This window comes from Podarcis tiliguerta (assembly GCF_965153285.1).
Source record: "Podarcis tiliguerta genome assembly, chromosome: 14".
Lineage (NCBI taxonomy): Eukaryota > Metazoa > Chordata > Lepidosauria > Squamata > Lacertidae > Podarcis > Podarcis tiliguerta.
The window spans coordinates 4,497,749-4,522,038 of record NC_139547.1 but is presented as its reverse complement, the minus strand read 5'-3'; the positions used below and the strand labels follow the sequence as shown (position 1 = coordinate 4,522,038).

Below are 24,290 nucleotides of genomic sequence, written 5' to 3'. Positions count from 1 at the left end.
AATGGATCCAAAGCCGGTGTTTCCTCCAGAAACCTACCAAGCTGTTCAGCAACCGCTCTCTCAAATACCTTACCCAGGTATGAAAAATTCAAAAACGGGCAGTAATTGGATAGATCTAAAGGATCTAATGATGTTTTCTTTAAGAGCGGACACACCACTGCTTCCTTCAGCTCCCCTGGGAATGTCCCTGTGCCAAGGGACAAATTGATGATCTCACCCAGGGGGACCCGCACCTCGTCTGGGCATGCTCTAATCAGCCAAGACGGGCATGGGTCGAGGAGGCAAGTGGTGGGCCTTCCAGCTCGGAGGAATCTGTCCACATCGACAGGGAGTATCCAGTCGAAATGGTCCAATATTGGACCTGAGGACAGTAGAGGGGCCTCCAGTTCTATTACTGTATCCAAATTGGCAGGGAGGTCACGGTGGAGCAGCAGAACTTTCTCCGCAAAAAAACTCGCAAATGCCTCACAGCTATGGGTCAAATTCGTATTTAAATTTGGTTGTCCCACTGGGGACGTTAAAGACCTAATTATTCTGAAAAGTTGTGCTGGGCGAGTGCTAGCAGATGCAATGGGAGCTGAGAAGTATCTGATTTTTTTATATCACTAGCTAAACATCGCGATATTTTGATATATCATGATATGTGAAAGAAGGCTGAAGCTATGTAGAAGTGAATGTGGTAATGACCTGACAACTTACTACTTACTACCAGTAATGTTTAACTTAGCATATATTTTTTCTAAAATTAAAACTGTAGAAGGAATCATACCCCCTTTATTTCATCCACATCATAGGTAAGGTAAGAGAATGTTCCCTAAAAAATGAATTACATTACGTAATAAACAAGAAAAAGGGCAATTCAGTGTCACACTTTTAGATATTCAAATATAACTCAACACTGAGTCTTGATTGAATGTGTGAGAGGCTGACAAAGCTGCTTCGGTCCCAAAAGCAAACACCTGGGGAGTGGGGAAGAGAGAGAGACAGAGACAATCACACACACACACACCACCCACTGCCATTCCAACACAGATGGGGGGGGGAGAGTAGCGTCTCAAGCACAGAGCAGTGTCTTTCTTTTTATTATGAAAAGCAACCATTGGTGAGAGCCCACGGTGAATGCTGGACTGGCTCTGTGCTTAGTTAATCATAAAACCAGTAAGCTGGGAGCTGCTCTGTTGCAAAACCAAACACCAGGGGAGAGACACCCCCCCACCCGCTGCCCCCCCAAACACAGATGGGAGGAAAGAGTAGCATTTCATACAGAACAAGTCTTTCTTTTACAATGAAGGAGAGAGCTCAGTCCACAGTGATTGCTGGACTGGCTCTGTTAATAATCAAACTGGTAAGCTAGGAGCTGCTCCCTCAGGAAAGCCAACCTGGGGATGGAGAGAGACTGGGAGACAATCACAATCACATAAACAAACGCAACACCCACTGCCCTCCCACAAGCAGTGCACACACAGAGATGGGGGGGGGGGGAGACCAATGCAGGTGCTTCTTTTTAGTTTATTTATGTTTACGGGAGAACAGGAGGAGGAAAAGAAGGAGGAAAGTGGCTCCAGAAGTCCAGACTAGTAATGGAGCAGCATTCTTAAGCAACCTACCAGATGATTGGCTGCAGAGATTCTGCATTTTTTTGCCAGCCTGCTCTTGAGACTTGCGGCTGCTGCCATAGGCAGGGGAAACTGGAGGCGGAGTTAACGCTGCATGTGGTTTCTCAATCATTTCAGCCACAGCTAGTTCTTGTGATTCGCTGCCTGCAGGAGGCAGAGAGGAGCTTGCGCCAAGTTAGCAAGGGCTGCACAGGACGAAGCATAGGCTTCCCCCAGCTTCTCCAATACCCTGCTTGATTCTCAATAAAATGCCAGGTCTTTTTTTTTAAAAAAAAGGTTATCATGATTTTCTTTAAATAGCGGTTTTAAACAATATATTGATATATTGCACTGGCCTACTGAGGGTGTGTGTGCATTCATTTTCCATTTTACACATTACATCCATACAAGTCTTGCCTTAGTCTTACATAGGCTTCCTGACTTATCTTCCATTGATATCCTATTTCAAATTCTTACGTTTTCTTAGGTACAACTCCTTACCTTTTCTCTTCCCCCTACTTTATTATTTCCTTTTTCTTTCCCTTTGTCTTGTCTACTGATTCTCACAGGCTTATCCTACTTGCCAGTTAACCTTGAGACTTAAAGTATTCTTCAAAAAGCTCTCACTTGCTTCTTGTTTTCTTTTCATCATAATTTCTTATTTTGGCCATCAAGCTAACTCAACAAACTCTATTAACTTCTGCAACCACTGATCCTTTGTCAGAACAATAATTTCTTTCCATTTTTTTTGCATTAAGTTCTCCTTGAGGCCACAGCTGCATATAAAAATAAGTTCTTTGTTTTCTTAGGTATACCTTCCCCTATTATTGCCAGCAAGAAGGCTTCTGGTTTTTTAGGGAAGGTAAATTTAAACATCTTTTTGAGTTCCTCATTTCCCAGAATTTTTTTGCATACTTACATTGCCACCACATATGATATAGAGAACCTTCTTTTTCTAAATGGTTCCAACATGCATTGGATCCTCTCTTGTACATTTTGGCAAGTTTATTTGGTGTCAAGATACCATCTACATACCATTTTGATGATGTTCTCTTGAATTGCATAGGCAGCCGAAAATTTTATTGTGCCATTCCATAATTTTAACCATGCCGAAAGTTCAATGTTATATCTGAAATCTCACGCCCAGTGTATCATTGCCTCTTTCACTGATTCATCTTTAATTTCCCATTCAAGTAGAGTTCTGTATACTTTCAATATATATTTTTTGTTATTTCCCAATATTATTTTCTCAAATTCCGATCCACCTTCTACAAATGCTTTTTCTTTGTCTCTTTTAAAAATCTCCTTTATTTGGAAATACTGGAACCAATCTGTGACAAGTCCTATCACTTCTTTTTAAAGATTTACAGATTTATCTTTAAATTCAAGAAGGTCTTTTTATGTTCCCCAGTTTTTCTCCATGTTCAATTCTTTTTTACCACAACCATGTCCTTAGGTCAAATCCTTCCAAGTCCAGAGTTCCTACATCCTTTAATTCCGCTCACTCCTTTATCCACACTAAGCATGCACCCTCATAGTAAAATCTCAAATAGGGAAGCGAGAAACCCCCTCTATTCCTGTCATCTATTAGTATTTTATACTTAATCCTTGGCTTTTTTGCCTTGCCATATAAAATTTGTTAAGTCCTTTTCCCATTGTTTAAAACAATTAGTGTTAGCGATCACCGGAAATGATTGAAATTAAAAAAAATAATTTTTGGTAATATGTTCACCTTAATTGCTGATATTCTTCCCATCATAGATAAATTCATGCAGTTCCATTTTTCCATATCCTTCTTTATTTCTGTCCATTTTTTCATAGTTATCTTGAATAAGACTTAAATTGTTAGATGTAAGCCAAACTCCTAGATATTTTACTTTATTCTCTTCTTTGATTCCTAATGTTTTTCCCCCAGATTCTCCTTTGCCTTCTTTTCCGGGTTTTTAATGATCATCTAGTCCAACCCCCTGTAATGCAGGAATCTCAGCTAAAACAGATGGCCATCCAACCTTTGCTTAAAAACCTCCAAAGGGGTGGGCAGGGAATTTTTTTGAAAAGGAAAAGAAAGAAAAACCCTGAGGGGATCATGTTGACTTTACAGTCCAGGGATTAAAATTTGACATGTAGATACATACCTGCAAGTTGTTACATGTGTATATGAGTCTTTTGTGAAAGTGCTGAAAGGTATAAATGCACCAAATCTGGACTCCAAGGATCAAGTCTAGTGCCTGGAATTTCCCTTTTTATTTCCTCTATTACACTTCCATAATCAAAAATATGTTTACACTAGCCTCTAAACTCCTAAAGTATGAGATTGCTCAGCCTCCCTTCTTTAAAGTTGAAAGAAATATTAAGTCTTGCTTATGCACATCCTTACTTGTGCAAAAAACTAGAGATTTGAGGAACATAATGCTTATGGGAGGCACATTCATAATCTTTGTGAGGGTGGAGTACAATTGCAACATACTAGTTTCATGCTGTACAAAGTCACAAAGGCAACTTATCCTGAACTTTAACCTTTGGCTTTCTTCTCCCAAAACATATCCATTGGCATTTTCATGGATATATAAACAATTTCACCCAAAGCACAGGATAGAAGCACCAAAAGATAAGTAGCATGTGATCCAATGACTGTGGCCTTTTTTAGTGAGGAGAGCAAATCCAGCATACACATCATGGCCTGCTGGCCCTATTATATTGCCAAATAATAGGCAAGGATACTGGGTTAAATACAGGTTTATTTTCTTTGATAGATACACAAAAAAAAACTTACTGTATGACACTAATAGGCAAGAACCCTTCCAAAAGACAAAAACTGGATAGTTTGAAAGAGGATGGTGTAAATTCCTTTACTATTCAAGGAGAGTATTACTTTAACATTTGTTTCCAGCCTATTTACAGCTTTCAATACAAAGACCAGCATAAGTTTTAAGAGTAATTTCAACAGTAATTTCAACTTGGGGCTCATATACAGCAACAGGAGACCCCCCATAAAAGTTACCTGGTATTAGGAGCATGCCCACAATCCTGCACCTGGTCCTGGAGAGTGGAAGGGAGAACAGCATACACATGATGACCCTGAGGTCACAAGCTCCATGCAGAACCTCTGCCACCACCACCATTGCTCCAAATGTGTCAATGTCCATAGCCTCAATTAGCTTGTTTACTAGTTCCAGAAGATCCATACAATTGAACTTGTACCATCATGAGTAGACATTATAATGGTCTGAATTCAAAAAGGATTAAAGGTGAAGTATGATAGGCTCCATAATTAAGCTTGCTGTGGATAAGGAGAAAGAGTTTGTGCACATTTTCTATTCTTGTGCACTTTAGGACTCACTAACCAGGTCAAAGCAAGTATAGCAATGCTGGCAGGTGCTTCAAGATTCTGCAGGTAGGTTTTGCCTGTGATAAGACCCTCCAGAATAAAGCACTAAAATAACTAATTTGAGAGTTTCATATAGTCCTTTACAGATCTCATTTTGTCAAAAATGTCCCAATGATGAAATTACAACAAAACCTCAAGAGCACGTCTCACATGTTCTGGCAGGGCATTAACATGAATAAAATGCTAAATCATTTACTGCGATGGAGGAAGCATTTCCTCACAGCTCAAGATGGCCAAAGCTTCATTGGATCTTTAGGTTCAGGGTCAGAAGAGGCCCTCCCCCCGACCCTGAAAAGGTCCTTCTACATTCAAGGTGACTCAAATTGGCAAGGCCTTGTTCTGTAATGTTTTGAGATATTAGGAAGATGACTGGATATATCCAATTCATACTTCCATTTCAAGGCATACCAAAATATGCAGGGGAGCAATCCAATATCATTTATTGTGTGCATTTCGTACCAAAGGTGTATGTACCAGCGGCAGAAGCAATCACTAGCTATGCTAATATACACAAAAGTGTGGCCATAAGTGGAATTGCTATGATAGCAAGGCCAAATTAAACCAATTCAAGTGCTATTAGTTAGTATCAGTGTCCCTTTAAGAAATAAATTGCTAACCTGACTACTTACAGAAATAGTCTCTTCAAGCTATCAATCATGCAATTGTTACAAGCCACTATCCTAAGTCAAACAGCAAACTTCCAACAGTTAGATCATTGTTCAGGGAAATTCAGGCATGCAAATAACTTCTCATTAAGATGTATAAGGATTTCACTGTGAGAAGTCCATTGCATAAGCAGTATGGAATGCAACCATATGAAGTTCATAGGGCTAACAGGGAATTGAACAGAATTCCATTCCAGCAGAGAATGAATTTTCACTTTCAAGAAGTGCTCATTTTCAGACGGACATGTGCTGGCTGTCACTGGTCTTGGAGGCTCTCCTCCTTTAAACCCAGCAGAGGTAGCTCCTCACCCCCTTTAGTAAACCTATGAACAGTGACTAAACAGATAAGATTAAAATATTATCAGGAGGAAGACCACCTCTCCAGTCCACAGATTAAACAGAGAGCCTGGCTCATCTGTCCTCTTCCAAGCAGCCCTAAAATCCCATTCAAATCAACAACAGAGCAGCACACTGAAGACAATCTCATTCTTCCATTTTTAACAGCTGAGCTCCAAAAACAACTCTGAAATCCACCTTGCTTGCAGCAAAATCCAGTCAAGGGGATTTGAAACAATTACATTTCATAATTTAAATCTGCAAGAAAAAAAGGCAAATTTAAATCAAGTTTCCTATTGATATACTTCACATTTTATTTTAAATTGTGCAAATCCAACCACTAGGCAACACTAATTTACAACTAAATAGGGCATTAGTTATAGAAGGGGTAAAGGAGACATTTTGTATAAGTTTTAAAAACAAGTTTATTTTTTACTAATTTTAGAACGTAACATTGCTTAATAGATTTTAAAACATATCTATATAAATAATTTCATTAAATTATTATTACAGTATATAGTATCTTACAACCAGAAGGTATCACTAGGTGTGGAAAAACACCCTGCACACTAGACAATTCCACATTTCCCTCTTTCCAATATTGCTCCTGTCTGCTTTTCCCTCTGCCTTGGCCCAGCCGTGCCATCACAAAAAGAAAGGAGCAAACAAAAATGAAATTCCCATGACTGATAGGTCAAAGCAAGGGTTTATAGTTACTGCGCAGACCGGGGCAACATATGAGGTAGAAATGAAATACCTATGTTGAGTAAGTAGGCTGTAAATATTTATGTACGGTCAATGATCAAATTGGTTCTTAATTTACATAGGTAACCATCTTTAAATTCACTGCATCTAGTAGAGGGCACTGATTCAGTTTAGAGTTTGGTTTGGTTCACACAAAATTTAGTATTGCATGAGAAAGCCATGGGTTTGTGCACTGAGAGGAGCATTCTTTATTTGGAAACTGTGGTTAGTGTTAAACTATGTTTCATTCAAAGAAACCAAGATTATTAACCATGATGTGAAGTTAGAACCAGACACTTTTTATCTCTCATCTAGACCATGCAGGAAGAGGAGAGCAGAGGGGGAGTGTTATAGTTCTGCAATGCTCATTAAGTGTAGGGTCAATGTGCTTATACAGGCAACAACCAATTTGTGCACACCCCCACGCCAGTGTTAGAAACTCAGATATATAAGCTAGGTGCCAAAAGGCTCCTTAAACCAAGGTTGCAGTTGCCAAAATGGAATGTCTAGTTGCCGTTTTAGGGAAATACGGTTCTAAAATCTTATTTTTCAAATGAAGGACTGACTGTGATTGATTATCTGTTAAACATCTGGCTAGTTCAGATGACAGCCTTGAGCTAGGTTAAGAACTTTGAGAACTTTAAAAAGGAAAGTCACTTTATCCAGGGACAGTCCACATATATACTGACTTATTTTGACCTCCTTTTCTTAATGGTGACATGGACTATTGATATCATAAGAATATTCTTCACAACTGTGAGCAGGGCAATGGGGTGGGGCAAATGAAAAGCTACAACAATTAACTATAATGTTTCCTGCTCCTGCTCAGGCTGCACAGAAAAAGCATTTTGGTTCCTGAAATTCAGTCCAATTGTACAGATAAAACATAACTGATAGAATTCTACAGGATCTGATATTAGTGTGCAAAAAAAAAGACATGATCCAATGATCCCCAGGCATGCACCTTCAGATGGTGGAGCTGTCAGACGCCCTTCCTGGCTAATTTTGAAGATTACCCCCATGTGTTGTCAGAGTGCACCTAAGCCCATTCCGTCTCTGCCCCACTCCCTTTTCCAGCCACCTCTGGGTCACCATGGTGCACAAGTCAATTGGAAGTGCATAAATCAGTCGTTCCCTGCATTCACATTACAGTGGTACCTCGGATCAAGAATTTAATTCATTCTGGAGGTCTGTTCTTAACCTGAAACTGTTGTTAACCTGAGGTACCACTTTAGCTAATGGGGCTTCCGGCTGCCACGCAATTTCTGTTCTCATCCTGAAGCAAAGTTCTTAACCCGAGGTACTATTTCTGGGTTAGCAGAGTCTGTAACCAGAAGCGTCTGTAATCTGAAGTGTCTGTAACACGAGGTACCACTGTAATAGCATGTACAAAGTTATTTCTAAAGAGAATCCTAGCACACACATATGAACAGGGGCGGGGTGGGGGTCTATTTGTCTAACTGGCCCATAAGCCTCAAGTTTACCTGCAGTCAAGACCAACTGTTCTCTCTCCCTGACCCTTCACTGTTCTCAACTGAGATTCAAGGAAGCCTAAAAGTTCTTCCATGCCCTGGCCATTTGGATAAATTTGGATAATTTAAGCCACAGTGGATAAAGTCACTGTTAGGAAAAGATGTTAGGAAAGTTATTAAAAGTCACTTGACTATTACCAGGTAGATACAGAAGGAAACCTAAAACCTAAATAGCAAATCAGGGTATTCCCTGCCTTAGGAAGGCTATTGAAATCGTCTAGTCACCTGTTGTTTAAAGACTTACAAAATGATTGTCTTAGTAGTTAAGTGGCAGATTTTCTCCAATAGTTTATTTTGCTCTCCATACTAATTTCTCTGTTTTTAAATTTCAGTTCTGAATGCAAACAAATTACTGCTACCTTAATGTTTTGCCTCTCAAAATATGTCATCCTCAGAATTGTCCCACTGGCATGTTGTTCCTTGCATGGCACTCACAAATATAAAGTACATTTTTTTTAAAGTTCTCCTAACGTAATTCCACAGCACAGCAAATCCAAGCCAACAAGCAGCTGTGATAAGGCAATATTTATGCACCACCCCACCTTTAATGTTAATCTATTCAGACAAAAGGAGAAAGGGAAGCAGAGAAGAAGAAAATATTTCTCCCTTTTCTTTAGCAGATTTAATAATGCAGCCAGCTCACTTCTTTTCCTTCCCCAACTCCCCAACTAGAATGTTCTAAAGTGCACCTAAAAACCAAATCACACCACAAGTGAGAATGCAAACAAATGTCAACTCAGTTAACATTAATGTGCCCCAAACAAATAGCAAAACATGGCTTAAAAAGATACCCTTTAGACGGAAATTATGTTCACAGTTTATCAAACTGCAAACCTGCTAGCATCTCTCAGGAAGCCAGATATTAAAGTTCAGTTCAATACAGACAAGTGTATATTGCAGTTATACAATGGTAAATCACTGGAGTCAAACCTTACATTCAGAGGCTACCTTTAGCTAGAGGCAAAGCATTCCTTGTCCGCACAGAAGCCACACACAGAGTAATGCAAAGCAAAATCATTCCCAGGTACAGTTCCTAACTTATTTAAGGGTTGAAAGAAATCGGTGAGAAGCAAATAAATGGGAGATTGGATAGTCCTGTGTAAGAGTCTTGTTGCAAACACTGCATATGCTAAGGAGCCTTGATGTTAGGAAAGTTATTAAACTACAGAACTCCATAGATAATGGTGAACTGGAGAATGCTATCTGCTAGTCTCCAAGAAACAGAAGTCTGCCTGCAATCAGAGGTTGATCTAAAGTTAGGGTAGGGTGCTTTGCTTTGAAAACTCAGCAAGGAGCTTCAGAAACACACATTCAATCCACATCCAGCCATCAAATAACAATGTGTGCAAAATACTTATTTTGAAGAACACAAAGGATCAAGGTATGGTAGCTGTTTTTCATTCGGCTCACAGTAAGTTCCTCAGAGCATATGCTATTCAGTCAGAAGTTGCACTGATTCCTAAAGTTATTAAGGGTTAATTGATATTTAAACAAGACATTTGTCTCCATGTCAGTCAAATGAGACAGCAGCATATAAGAAAGCTCCATCTGCCAATTGTGAATTGGGATGATGCCTTCAGACATCTGTCATGTGGAAAGACAAAAGGTGCAGATGCTTCTCCCATTCAACCCAAGCCATTTCACCAAAAGACCTGTCAACACATATAAAAGGGAAGAGTTGCAATGTTCACATTTCAATAGCACAGAAGCATTGCATCTATAAGCAGAACATGGAAGCCGTTTTAAACTAGCATTTTAACATGGCTGTGGAATGGTAAGCTATTTAAGGTGAATACAATACTCTACTACAGAAAGCCAAGATAGGCCATTGCAAACCAAGTGGCCTAGCCTGCCCCTCCTCCCACTTCCATCACCCCAGGCCTGGCACGGAATGCTTGGAAGCTTGGTGTGAAATGGATAAAAACTTGACACTCAGAACATTTTCTCTCAGAAATAATTAATTTTAAAGACAAAGTATTAAAATAATATTACTGAGCAAACATTCAAATGATACTAATGAGGATTTCTATAGGATTTGATTCAATTACTAAGCCAGCAACATTCTAAGGGCTATGTTGGAAATGTATTCCTAAATGTTGCACAACATCTTCAGGAATTTGATTCAAGAGCACAGTCTGGGAGTCTGCCAAATATCTTGTCTCTGTGACATGGTCATAAAGCCACCAAGCATCTCAAATGCCTCCATCTTCTGCACACAGAGAAAAATGGATGCATATTTGAATACACAACCACAGCAACAATCATGAAAAATAGTTGAGAAGCTTGTTTTAATTCATGAGTTTTCTAATTTATGAAGTCCTTCAAACTCAAACTGAAAGTTCAGAATCAGCAGTTGACAGATTTTTTTCATACAATTCTGAGAGGAAAAAGCTTGACTTATTAGATACGATGATACAATACACTACCAAAGAGTTGTTATAAGTTTAAATTAAGTATGACACTATCATACTAAACTAGAATTTCTAAAGCAAAGTCTCTCTATTACTACAGCTCTCCTTCATTTTATATTGTCTTCCAAAATACGAGGGGTTTTTGTTGTTTATTAGAAGCTGATGCTCCAATGCAAAGGTTTATCTTAATCAAACAAACTAGAGACAGACATAATGAAACCCAGAGGCAAAAAAACTCTGTAAAAAAAATATTAATCTGTTCCAGTCATTTGACATACAAACAGCCTTTGTGGACACCCTGCCAGATACTGATATCATCTTGGATAAGAATGTAAATATTCCAAAGTTTGTTTCATAGTCAGCAAGTTTCTGCATTGAATTTGAACTCCTCCCAGTGGATAAGAAAGCTAACTCATAAATTTGCTATGTTACTATTGCCAGCAGAAGAAATCCAACATCTCTGGAGAGAACAACTCTCTCACTGCGTATTATAAAACCCAACACATTTAATCTGACAAACATCACATAGCAATAGATTAATTCAAGCCTAACACAGATAAGAACTATGATACCACAGTCAAACATGTGTGTCTCTGTACCCTGATTAGCAGATGGAAAGTATGTTTCTGAACAGTGGTGGCTGCGGAGGATCACAAGCTATTGGACCCATGTTCTGCTTATGCACTTCTCAAAGACCATTTTGAAAATAGAACAATGTTCTTATTAAGAAACCCGAAAACGGGAGGGTAGGAGGTCAAGGGAGGTGTAGGGAAAAGGTTTAAATATTTAAAAATATAATGCTTTAAGGAAAAGGACAAAAATGGTAATGAATGTCATTCCTGCGTTATGTATGGATATTGTTTATTAATCTGTTGATTAGTTTTGTTTTTTCTTTTTCTTTTTGATCTTTTTCTTTTTTTCTTTGTAATGAGATACTCAATAAAAAGAATTTAAAAAAAAAGAAAGAAAAGAAAATAGAACAATGGGCTATTTGGGCACGTGTTCTGATTCAGAAGGTATCCTCTTATGTTCTATATATCATGCAGCAACAGTATTATTTGTTTCTTCACCCTAAGGTCCCAGGGCAGGTTACAACATTCAGATACCACATTGAAAACAGTTTGAAAGCACTTACAAAAATAAAAATATACTTCTATAAGAAGTGTAATGAAGGTGCAATACACACCTTTGTGGGGAGGAAATTTTAAAGCTTAAAGGATGCCACAGAGAATGCCCTCTCCTGGGCTGCCACCACCCTGAGCCCACCACCCTGGGTGCAGAGGAACTACCAAGAGGACGCCCTTGAATTTTGAAGCTCAAAGCTAGCGCCTCATGCTCTTACAACCCTGCCTATTTCCCTTACACTTTATTAATCTGTAGCAATAATCTACTTTTGTATCTCTGCAAATGGCTATGTTTATCGGAAACATAACTGAGTCAAGCACTCTGCAGTCAGGATTTTACAGCTTCCTTGAGTGGAAATTATTGCCATTACGCAGTTCTCCTCTAAAGAGGAAGTGAAACTTGACAGATCATGTACAGAGGCAGCTTGCTTAAGTCACTATATAATTGCATAAAATCTCTTGAAAGTTGATCAATGGTTTCCACCAAATAAGTATAATATGGAGGAGTCAATTCATACATTCAGTTGTAATTCATCAAGTACTGAGCAGTCCGCATGTGTTACTCGCATGTGTACACTGCCTTTTAGGCTCCCAACAAAATTTTCTAAACAGCATTCCAGTAGAGTTTGGGCATAGTCTGGCATTCAGATAAATTAAGAGAAAGAACAAAATCTTAAGTGAAGTCCTTCTTAGCTGCCCAGGCATCTGGTACATTTCTAAAGGCAGCCTCATGCCACATTGACAGTGCTGCCTTTAGTGCATAGAAAACTTACAAATCTAGACATGAAGGCAAATTTATCCAGGGAACCACTGACCTTCAATTAATAAATGTCTCAACTATTTTTGAAGACATTTAAAATATTTAGGTGGCATAGTAATGCTCTAAGATTATAGCCCTGGGAGGAATTTTCATATACAACACTAAAAATGCCTTGTAGTTTCTTTCCTGTCTATGCATGTGAGAATTCTATCTTATCTGAGAAAACCAGCTAAATAAACTATTTAAAATCAAATGCACATTTCTGCAATTGGAGTTGTTACTATCAAATTGATAGACATGAAAATACAAGCACATGTGACATGAACAGAAAGACAGAACAGTACATAATAAAGGTTTCACCATGCAGGAACTCAATTTACTTAAGCATAGTAATTAAAACTCAAGAACAATCAGCGTACAAGAACAATCTCAAAGTGATGGAGCTTCAAATGCCAATGTATCTTCCTATCCTGACAAAACAAACCAGCAGGGCCAGAAAGCCACAGAGCCTCAGAACACAAGAAGACTCCAGCTTATGCTTGGTTTCTTGCAGCTAGTTAGTGCTTAATAAGACACCCAGCTTGAGCAGTTTTTCTTGTGGTTTCTTCCATTTCCTGACCATTTTAGTACACTCAGCATTCAAAAACTTTAGTTAGCAAACAGTTACCATGACAGTTCCCTGAGAAACAAAAGAACACCCTTCCTTGAATCAACTGTTTCCCCACAGGGAACTCAGCTAAGGAAGGCTTGTTTAGGGTGCCATTATTCACTCAATGAGTGAATGTCATGTCTCTTATGTGGTAGCAGAATCTTTGGGGATTTTCAACCCTAGGAGTGGGCCCATTGAAAGTAAAAACCTTTCATTTGGAGAACACAGCAGTGTGTTAGAGCAGGCCAGCGTGAGACCCTGTTCTCACAATGGTCATCCAGATGCCCGTTATGAGAAGCCCGCAAGCAGAAACAGAGCACTAAAGCACTCTTTTCCTTGTGAATGCCAGCAACTGGGATTCAGAGATATACTTCCTTCAACAGTAGCTAGTAGTCATTGGTAGCATTATCCTCCATGAATCTGTATACTGTAATCCTATTTTAAAGCCATCCAAATTGATCGCCATCGTGACATATTGTGGGAGCAAACTCCAAAAGTGCCATAGCTTAGAGGTAGAGCACATACTCTGTATACAAAAGATCTGAAATTCAATTCCTGGCATCTCCAGGTAGAGCTGAAACGGGCCACCACATGAAAATCTGGAAAGCTGCTGCATGAGCTCAATGGTCTGCTTGGTATAAGGCAGCTTCCTATAAATGACCTTGGCTGGGCTGTCTCAGAGTAGCCAATGTTGAGCCACCAGATATTACTGGAACTACAGCCATGCTGGCTGGGGCTGTTGAGAATTGTAGTCCAGGACCAGCGACATCTAGAGAGCACAACCTTCGGCATTCCTGATCCCAATAATGTGGTCTTGATGTCTTGCCTGCTTGTGATTTAATTGTCTACTGTTTGTAATGTTGCTTTTAAAAAGTATTTCAAAAAACACCTGTAAAATGCCCTTGCACTGAATGAGACATCTGAAGGCTGCCCTGTTGACTTCTTAGCAGCTACTCAAACAGTGAAATGAAAATAGTGCAAGTTACAACCAAGTCCTGCAGGTTGTTCAGAGGTTCATTAAGACTGCTCCTACTCCCTTATCACTTATGGTAATCTATTACCTCTGGTCATGAAAATGCTCTGGCATTACAGCAGTTTTCTTTGTTTAAATGCTCTGATGTATCTGCTTTAAAGCGGGGTACACACCAGCGTTTTTAATATTGTATAACCAACAAAAGAAATACACTGGTACCTCGGGTTAAGAACTTAATTCGTTCCGGAGGTCCGTTCTTAACCTGAAACTGTTCTCAACCTGAAGTACCACTTTAACTAATGGGGCCTCCCGCTGCCGCCATGCCGCAGGAGCACAATTTCTGTTCTCATCCTGAAGCAAAGTTCTTAACCCGAGGTACTATTTCTGGGTTAGCGGAGTCTGTAACCTGAGGCGTCTGTAACCCGAGGTACCACTGTAATAATACCTTAATGAAAAAGTGTTACTCTATTCTTACTTTTCAAACGGTAGATTACAAGCACCATGTCCTGTGCCTCAAACAGCTGGGCACAGTTACAGTCTAATTTCGTGGCCATGGGGATGCCCTGGAGAACTTGAAAGAGATCCAAATTTGTGACAAGGCCTTTGAGGATGTGTTCCACTCCCAGGGCAATAACTGCTCTGCCATCATGGAGAATATACATCTCAGAAGGAGGACGTCACTCCAAGTAAGAAAAAAATTATTCACTTGGATAGACCCATTCTGTAAAGTGACCAGTGTAAAATCAGTTTTTTTAAAAAGGATCCAAGCTGATTAGCTTAACATTAGTTCTAGGTAAATTGTTAAATATAAAATTTACGAAGCATAAGAACAAGTCTTTCATCAATATGGCTTCAGCAAAGGTAAGTCTTGTCTCATTAACATTTCAGAGTGAGAAGAAGATTGTGAATGGAAGCGATCCCCATATGGATCAATAACTTTTAATAACAGGAACCAATGAGTAATAATAAATGTGCAACTCTCACAATGGAGGGATGCAAGGTGTAGAGTCACCAAAGGATATTTGGCAGGATCAATACTATTTTAAAATTCATAAATGACCTACAGTGTCATTGTGTAAAGGGCTCCAAAAGGAACTCTCCAATTTTGGGAAAACGGGATATAAAATGCCAATTGTAACTCAAGGTAAATAAGTCAAAAGTGATGTATACTGGGGGGGGGGGTCAAAATCTAAATTTTACATGCATGCAGCAGTAAGCTAAACTGTGACTTAATGTGAATGAGCATAAGACTGAGGTCATTGCACTCCTCGCATGCTCCTGCTGCCATCATGATACCCAAGGCTATTCCATGGTTTGGCTTAGTGTTATATACAAACCCTGAATCATAGTTTGTCTCAGTCCAGACAAACCGCAAGCGTAATGAAGATTTGTTCTTAGCTTACCGCTTGCAGTTTCTCTGGGTGAGACAATCCACAAGCCCAGATTCAGATGTAATGTTAAGATGAACCATGGCTTAGTCCTAGGTAGCGGGGGCAGAAGGAGGAGAAGTATTGGGACCACAGTCTTTGCTTCAGGAACCTGCACAATTGCTTGTTTGCACTACACTGTCATGTGCAGCAGCTGCAAAAAGGGCAAATTCTATGCTAGGAATCACTAAAAAAGAAATTGCATATAATACTGTCAATATTGTAAAGTCTTTATACAAATATTATGATGCACCCCTACTTGGAATATTGTATATAGTCCTGGTTGCAGTACAGTGGTACCTCTAGTTGCAGACACGATGCATTCTGGGGTGCCGTTTGCACCCCGAAAAGTCCACTAGAGAGGCGCTTCTGCGCAAGCATGGAGCGCAATAGAGCTCTTCTGCTCATGCACGAAGCACACAGAACACTTCTGCGTGTGCGGTGAAACCCTTAAGTATACACTTCCAGGTTTGCCGTGTTCGCAAGCCGAAAAGACGCAACATGAACCTAATGCAACACAAGGTATGACTGTAAATAAAAAAATACCGTATTTTTCGCTCTATAATATGCAACAGACCACAAGACGCACCTAGTTTTTGGAGGAGGAAAACAAGAAAAAAAATATTCTGAATCTCAGAAGCCAGAACAGCAAGAGGGATCGCTGTGCAGTGAAAGCAGCAATCCCTCTTGCTGTTCTGGCTTCTGGGATAGCTGCGCAGCCTGCATTCGCTCCATAAGACACATACACATTTCCCCTTACTTTTTAGGAGGGAAAAAGTGAGTCTTATAGAGCAAAAAATACGGTACATTGTAGAGCTAGAAAAAGGCAAACAAAATGATTAGGGGGCTGGGACTATCTCCCCATAAGGACAGGTTACAACATTGGAACTTTGTTGTTAATAAAAATAAAAAAGGCAAGTAAGAGAAATCATAAAGGTATATCAAATTATACATAGTGTGAAGAGTTTTGCTTTTTCTCTCCCTCTCTCATAATACTATGTTGTCTTCACGTCCTGCTTGTGAGTTTCCCCTGGGAAGTAGATGACAGACAATATGAATCTTTGCTCAGAACTCTACTTCTCTTTTGTTCTTAGCACCTAGCCCTATGCTTATGGTCAGGCCAGACAGGAACTATGCCTGCCCCTGGTGTTAGACAGGCTTTAAAAATATAATTTTTTCTCTTTGATTCTTCATACCTTATGTGGGAGACAGAAAGTTTCATGTTACCCACTCTGAACTATCAGAATAAGGCAGGCTGCAAAACGTTTAACCTGCCAATCTGTCATAGTAGCCATTCAAGAGGGTCTGTCCAGGGCTCAGTCAACTCCCTTTTATTGTTACAGCCTGACAGCACAGTATTAAGCAGGTAGTTGAACACATTATTTAGCCAGTGAGCTACAGGTTTTTTTAAAAAAAAATGGAAACGAGACTCAAAACTTGGCCATATAATGTATTCTAAATCAGACTCAGAAGAGTCACCTAGATGTTACAAGTTTCTATGAGACGTAGCCAATGTGATGTCCTCCAGATAATGTTGGACTTCAACTCCCATCAGCCCCAACTAGCATTGCCTACAATATCTGGAGGGCACCATGCTTGCTACCTGCAAGTGTTTCAAGTGTTGCAGGAGGAGGGAGCAGACAGAACAAATTAACTTGTGAAGCTGCACTTGAGCATATAAAACACCTAGCAATATGGGCGGGCATCCTGCAAGACAGCACATAAAGGATACAGTGGTACCTCTGGTTACGTGCTTAATTTGTTCCGGAGGTCCGTTCTTAACCTGAAACTATTCTTAACCTGAAGCACCACTTTAGCTAATGGGTCCTCCGGCTGCCGTGCAATTTCTGTTCTCATCCTGAAGCAAAGTTCTTAACCCGAGGTACTATTTCTGGGTTAACAGAGTCTGTAACCTGAAGCGTATATAACCTGTAGTTGAACAGAGTGACTAGCAACCACTCACTCATGATATGTGTAACAAAAGTATCAACTAGTGGTAAAGTTCAAATCCATCACTATCTTCCCCATTTTGGCTATCAGAGTAAAAATGATTCCAGTCATCCACTGTATCAGAGCTCCTGCACAGCTAGACAAGTTCCCGTGGCCAATTTTGACTGCTGTTCACCTAGGTCAGATTCTCCTTCCCTTTCCTTCACATCATGCCACAACCATAGACGGAGAGCATATCTTATGCCATTTCAAATGACATAATTTCTGTACAGGACTGAGCAGTTTTAGGCACTTTATAAATAATGCTCGTGGAAGTCGGTTCAAGGGTTCCCACTAGTGCAACAGCACGTTTCCACCTCCCCTCTCCTCCCCAAAATCTGCTCTCGGTCAGAAGCACGAGCAGAACAGCTTGCAGGAGGATCATTCCAACCTTGCGTCTTAACAGTGTGACAAATCCCTCCCTATGTCCCCAAACAAGTGCCTATTCCAACCTCCGCCCCGCCCAACAGGGGCCAAGATGACATTTGATGATGGCGACATTTCTAGGCGTGTCAAACGGGTTAAGAGATGCACTCCAAGAGTGTCAAAAGGGTGGCGGGGTCGCTGGAAAGAGCGCTTTCCGAGGCAGCCGAAAGCGGGTTAGCCTAACGGACTAACGAACCTCTTTCTCTCCGGGGCAGGGAGGTGGGCGTCCGTGCGCGTCTTCGGGGGCGGAAAGGGGCCACCCACAGATCTCCAGGTCTGAGAAAAGGGTCCCGTCCCAGCGCCGCGGCGGCGAGAGCATCCCCGCCTAAAAGGCGCCCTCCGCCCTCCAGCACAAATCCCCATAACAAAGCGGCGAAGAGGGGGGCGGCAAGGGAGCGGAGAGGAAGAGGAGACACCCGCGTCACGGGCCGGAGACTCGCGCAGGGCCCGCTCCTCTCACGCCCCCCGCGCCGGATAAACGCCCCCGCGGCCCCGCCGAAGCCCAATCGCAGCCTAACGGGGACCGGGAAGTAGGCGGAATGGGGGAGGGGGGCGGGAAGGACGTCGCGCGAAGAAACCCTCACAATCCTACCTCCTCAAAACGGTCTGAGGGACAAGGCGGGACGCGAGAGAGGAAGGGAAATGGAAACGGAAACCGGCTCGCTCGCTCGCGGCGACGCCCGTGGCCCCCGCCGCCCCCCCCCCCAAGACCCAGCCGGCCGCCCTGAAGAGGCGCCGGGGGGCCGGGCCTGCGCTCCGTGAGGCGAGGAAGCCGCCCCCCGCCCGAGGCGCCGGCCTGAGGAAGCGCCCCTCCGAGGGAGGCCGAGGCCGCCTCACCGATGGTGGAGATGAAGGTGGTGTTGAAGGCGTCCTCGCTGAAGCGGAAGAGCAGGCAGGTCTTGCCCACGCCGGAGTCGCCGATGAGGAGCAGCTTGAAGAGATAGTCGTAGGTCTTCGCCATCTTCGCTCCGACTGGCGGCCGGGAGCCGGAGGGGAGGGGGAACTAGCAGGAGGGAGGGGAACAGGAAGGGGCGGGGCAGCGAGGCGACGGAAGCCCCGCCTTCTCGCTCCCTCCAGCAGGCGCCGCCCGCGCAATGGCCTCTGGGAGTCGTGGTTTTTTCTGCGGGACTTTCCCGGTTTTTCTTGTAGGAAGCGACCGCGATCGTCCCTGTCGAAATCCCAGCCTCCAAGGCGGGAGGGAGGAGGCCCGGCCGGGGTGGACGGCGGGCGGTGCTAGGGATTGGTACCATACTATTATTTACATATTATTTAGTAATATAGTACAAAGTCAGAAATGTCAACAAACTGCTAATTGCTGAATAGTTGTCCAGTTATACTTTGGAGGGGGGATAATAATTAATAAAGACATATTATTAATAAAAGTTTATAATTCAAATAATTTTGATCTGCATTGTCATTGCACTGTTGTGGTTAGATTTGTTTCCTGTGTGACACTTTGAGTGCCAATGTATTCATTTATTTAAAATGTTTTTTAAAAATAATAATAATTAAAAAGCAAGCCCCAAAAGTGGCTCTCAGCGTGATATAAAGAAAAAAGGAGTCCCTGTCTTCAGACTTATGATTGAAAAGACATGATAGAATAAAAATTGATTGGAAGGGAGGAGAAAAAGCAAACTTAGTCACTGTTTCTTACTTACATGATTCTTAGAAGTGCCACTTAGAAAAGAAAACATTTGCCCAAGAGAAGGAGCCAAGAGTGAAAATGATATACAGGTGGTACATGACACCAGTCAAGCTTGCAAAAATTTATCATTTGCCCGATAATAAATGCTGGAAATGTAAAGAGGTTGAAGGTACATTCTTTCACCTTTGGTGGACGTGCCCAAAGATCAAGGCATTCTGGGGGACGATTTATAATGAACTGAAAAAAGTGTTTAAGTACACATTCCCGAAGAAACCAGAAGCCTTCCTCCTGGGTATGGTTAGCCAACAGCTGCATAAGAAGGATAGGACCTTTTTTCTGTACGCTACAGCAGCAGCAAGAATACTCATCGCACAGTATTGGAAGACACAACAGTTACCCACGCTGGAAGAATGGCAGATGAAAGTTATTGACTACATGGAATTGGCAGAAATGACTGGCAGAATCAGAGACCAGGGAGAAGAGACGGTGAAGGAAGACTGGAAGAAATTTAAAGATTATTTACAGAAATATTATAAGATAATGAATGTTTGATGACATCAGATTGATTATAAATGGTTATTAGTAAAAAAGTAATTAGAAAAAGATCTAACATTTTTTAGATATAAGGAAAAGTAATTATATATTATACATTAAGACGATTATAAAATTAAATTATGACAGAGGGAAAGAATTTGCGGACAGAATATATGACTGGGAATACAGAGAAGGGAGGTCTGGGGAAGTCGGGGAAATAAGTTAATGAAAAGTGTATAAGGAGACAGAAACTGTTTTTAATATTTTTTATTTTTCTTTTTTATGCCTTATTGCTTTGTGTTTGTGTGTTGTAGTGTTTTTCTGTTAGTTTCTTTTGTTGTGAAATTTCTTGTTTGTTGTTGTTCTGTGTTTATTGTAAAACCCAATAAAAATTTTATAAAAAAAAAAGAGAGAGAGAAGGAGCCAAGAGTTGTTTGTCTTGACTTTCTGCCAAGTGTTGTGCAGACGGAGACCCTTTCCCTCACCTTCAGCATCATATAATCACCCATTTAAATACAGATTTAAAAAATATTACTACATATTACTATTATAATTTTTGACCCCTCAGCTCAGCATCCTGTGCAAGGGAACTGTCCACCCAGGGGTCAGCAACCGTTTTCAGCCGTGGGCCAGTCCACTGTCCCTCAAACCATGTGGTGGGTGGGACTATTTTTTTTGGGGGGGGGATTAACAAATTCCTATGCCGCACAAATAACCCAGAGTTGCATTTTAAATAAAAACACACATTCTACTTCTGTAAAAACACACTGATTCCCGGACCATCTGCGGGCCGGATTTAGAAGGTGATTGGGCCGCATCCGGCCCACAGGCCTTAGGTTGCCTACCCCTGGTCTACACTACCCTAAATCTGGTGCTGATGTTGTGGTATACAAATAAACTTAGTGTTGAATTCAACTAACTTTTACTTAGAGTAGTCCCACAGACACTAATATAACTTAATCACTGACATTAATTTCAGTGGTTTAGCAGAGTAAAAGTTATTCAATTATAATTCATTATAATTCATTTGTTTTTAGATTTTCTAAGACACAGTACACAATTAAAATACAAAAACCCAACTTTTACAAAAGATCTGAAGGCAGTCCTGTATCCAGAGGTTTTTGATGTTTTGTTTTGATTTAAATGTGTTGGAAGCTGCCTAGAGTGGCTGCGGTGACCCAGCCAGAAGAGCAGGGCATAATAATAATAATAATAATAATAATAAACAAATACTTATTTCAACACTTTTATAAACTGATTCACACCATGGTTTCTGTGGTTTTTGTGCAATGAAGTTACAAAAAATATAGAAAAGATATAATCAATTTAAATTAGCCATAAAACCAGAAAATGACTTTGAAACATGTCTCTCTACAAAGTCCACGAGTTTCTGGTGGTTTCTCATCCATGTCCCTTCTGTTGATAAAAGACCTAAACTTTTGCCCCACACCTTCAGATTTCTCTATGTTGTCTTTTTATGCTTTCTTCAGTGGCATTGTTGATTTTTCAAGGAATGCAATGTTCCAAGAATGTCAGCACCAAAGCTCTGTGGGGACGATGTCTGTGCACTTCCCACAGAATCATAGCATTTTCAAAGTTTGGGTGGCTTTACAGCACCACAGCACCTACACATATGCTCCAACATTTCTCCGCCAACCTAGCAGTTCTCCTGCCAACCTAGCAGTTCAAAAGCACGTTAAAGAGCAAGTAGATAAATAGGTACTGCTCCGGCGGGAAGGTAAACGGTGTTTCCATGCGCTGCTCTGGTTTCGCCAGAAGTGACTTAGTCATGCTGGCCACATGACCTGGAAAAACTGCAGACAAACGTCGGCTCCCTCAGCCAGTAAAACGAGATGAGCGTCGCAACCCCAGAGTTGTTCACAACTGGACTTAACTGTCAGGGGTCTTTTACCTTTACCTTTTATTCCATAACAACAACTTTACTATTTATACCACCCACATGACTCTGATTTATACCACCCACATGGAAGCACTCTGAGTGGCTTCCAACATACTGTACATAAAAACATAATAAAGCATTACAAAAATTCCCTATACAGGGCTTCCTTCAGATGTCTTATAGCTATTTATCCCCTTGGCTCGGGGGTTGCATAACTCCATACCCTCCATAATTTCTCCAATGAGAAGAGGGACGTCCTAAGGAAAAGCCCTGCTTCTTGGGAGAAAAGCAATGACAAACCTAGACAGCATCTTAAAAAGCAGAGGCATCACCTTGCCAACAAAGGTCTGTATAGTTAAAGGTATGGTTTTCCCAGTAGTGATGTATGGAAGTGAGAGCTGGACCATAAAGAAGGCTGATCGCCAAAGAATTGATGCTTTTGAATTATGGTGCTGGAGGAGACTCTTGAGAGTCCCATGGACTGCAAGAAGAGCAAACCTATCCATTCTTAGGGAAATCAGCCCTGAGTGCTCACTGGAAGGACAGATCGTGAAGCTGAGGCTCCAATACTTTGGCCACCTCATGAGAAGAGAAGACTCTCTGGAAAAGACCCTGATGTTGGGAAAGATGGAGGGCACAAGAAGAAGGGGACGACAGAGGACAAGATGGCTGGACAGTGTTCTTGAAGCTACCAGCATGAGTTTGACCAAACTGCGGGAGGCAGTGGAAGACAGGAGTGCCTGGTGTGCTCTGGTCCATGGAGTCATGAAGAGTCGGACATGACTAAATGACTAAACAACAACAACAAGGAAAAGTGGGACATTCTGGGATCAAATCAGAAATGGGGATGGCTTCTGTAAATCTGGAGCTGCCCCTGGAAAATAGGGGCACTTGGAGGGTCTGTGATAGCAGAGCACCTACAGGCTCCAGAGACAAAGAAACAAGCAAGCCCCTTTATGGAAGGAGGGATTTAGGCCAGGGATGGAAAACCTGTGGCCCATCATCACTGACCACTAGTCATACTGGCTGGGGCTTATAGGAATTAGAGTTCGGCAACATATGGAGGTGCCACAGATGTTCTTCTTCTCAAAAAAGAGAAATAGGAGTGTTTCAGTTTGAAAGTAATAAAGAAGACCTGAGTTTGTATCCCCACTCAGTTCACTGGGTGACCTTGGGTCAGCCACAGTCTCTTAGCCTAATGTACTTCACAGGGCTGGTGAAGGGAAAAGCCATGAACTTTTTTTAAAAAAGAGTCTTTTAAAATTATAGAAATTGAACAATGACACAGATAACATATACAGTGGTACCTCGCAAGACGAATGCCTCGCAAGACGAAAAACTCGCAAGACGAAAGAGTTTTTTTTTTTAGTTGCTTTGCAAGACGAATTTCCCTATGGACTTGCTTCGCAAGACGAAAACGTCTTGCGCCTCTTTCTTAAAACCGTCAATGCATTCCTATGGGAAACCGTCAATGCATTTCCTATGGGAAACCGTGCTTCGCAAGACAAAAAATTCACAAGACAAAAAAACTCGCAGAACGAATTAATTTTGTCTTGCGAGGCACCACTACATTACCTTAAGCTCCATGGAGGAGAGGTCAGGTATACATGCAATAATAAACAAATAAAAGTGAAAAATACAAAGGAGAAGGAAACAGAAAGCATTTAAAATTAAGAAGATAGTGTTTTGCATAGCATCTTAGACCCTGGATCTTTGCCTTATTCCAAGTTGTAAACATATACCGGTAATTGAACTAACCTTTGTTCCTATTACCTTTTGCGTATGAAAATGGAATCGTGGCAAATGAACTTTGTGTCAGCCAGCACATTTGCTGTGTAATGTAAGATCTTGTGCCCTTTTGCCTCTCGTTCACTATATGTTATCTGTGTCATTGTTCAATTTCTATAATTTTAAAAGACTCTCTTTTTTTAAAAGTTAAGAGATAGTGGCTCAGCCTGTTCATTTATAAACAAAGAGGAAGTGGTCAAGGCAATTCTGCTTCTTCATTTCAGTGCCCAAATGGGGGGTTGGGAGTAATTAAATAGAACTTTCGAGTGGTTATTGTAAGACTTAATCAGATTACTGGTCTGACAATGGAGCACTAAAACTAAATAGGTTAATTGTTTTAGACAAACATAAATAATCAGATTGTGGAAACCACCCCCACCACTATGAATAATGATTTAAGAATA

General features: G+C 41.0%; 1 protein-coding gene and 2 long non-coding RNA genes across 3 annotated transcripts in view; 1 reads left to right on the top strand and 2 right to left on the bottom strand.

The window, feature by feature from the left end:
* Positions 1–19,094, bottom strand: part of RAB8B (RAB8B, member RAS oncogene family) — a 37,866-nt gene extending 18,772 nt beyond the window's left edge. Inside the window, exon 1 of the mRNA XM_083412620.1 lies at positions 18,857–19,094. Coding sequence (XP_083268746.1) covers positions 18,857–18,980 — 124 coding nt within the window. The 5' untranslated portion in view covers positions 18,981–19,094. The remainder of the gene's footprint in view (positions 1–18,856) is intronic.
* LOC310664293 overlaps positions 1–24,290 on the top strand; it is a 99,446-nt gene that overhangs the window by 20,943 nt on the left and 54,213 nt on the right. The window lies entirely within an intron of this gene.
* Positions 1,888–11,382, bottom strand: LOC310664074. The gene is made up of 2 exons (XR_014504771.1): positions 8,620–11,382; positions 1,888–6,242 (listed from the first exon to the last, which is right to left on the bottom strand). It is a non-coding gene; the product is annotated as an uncharacterized lncRNA (long non-coding RNA).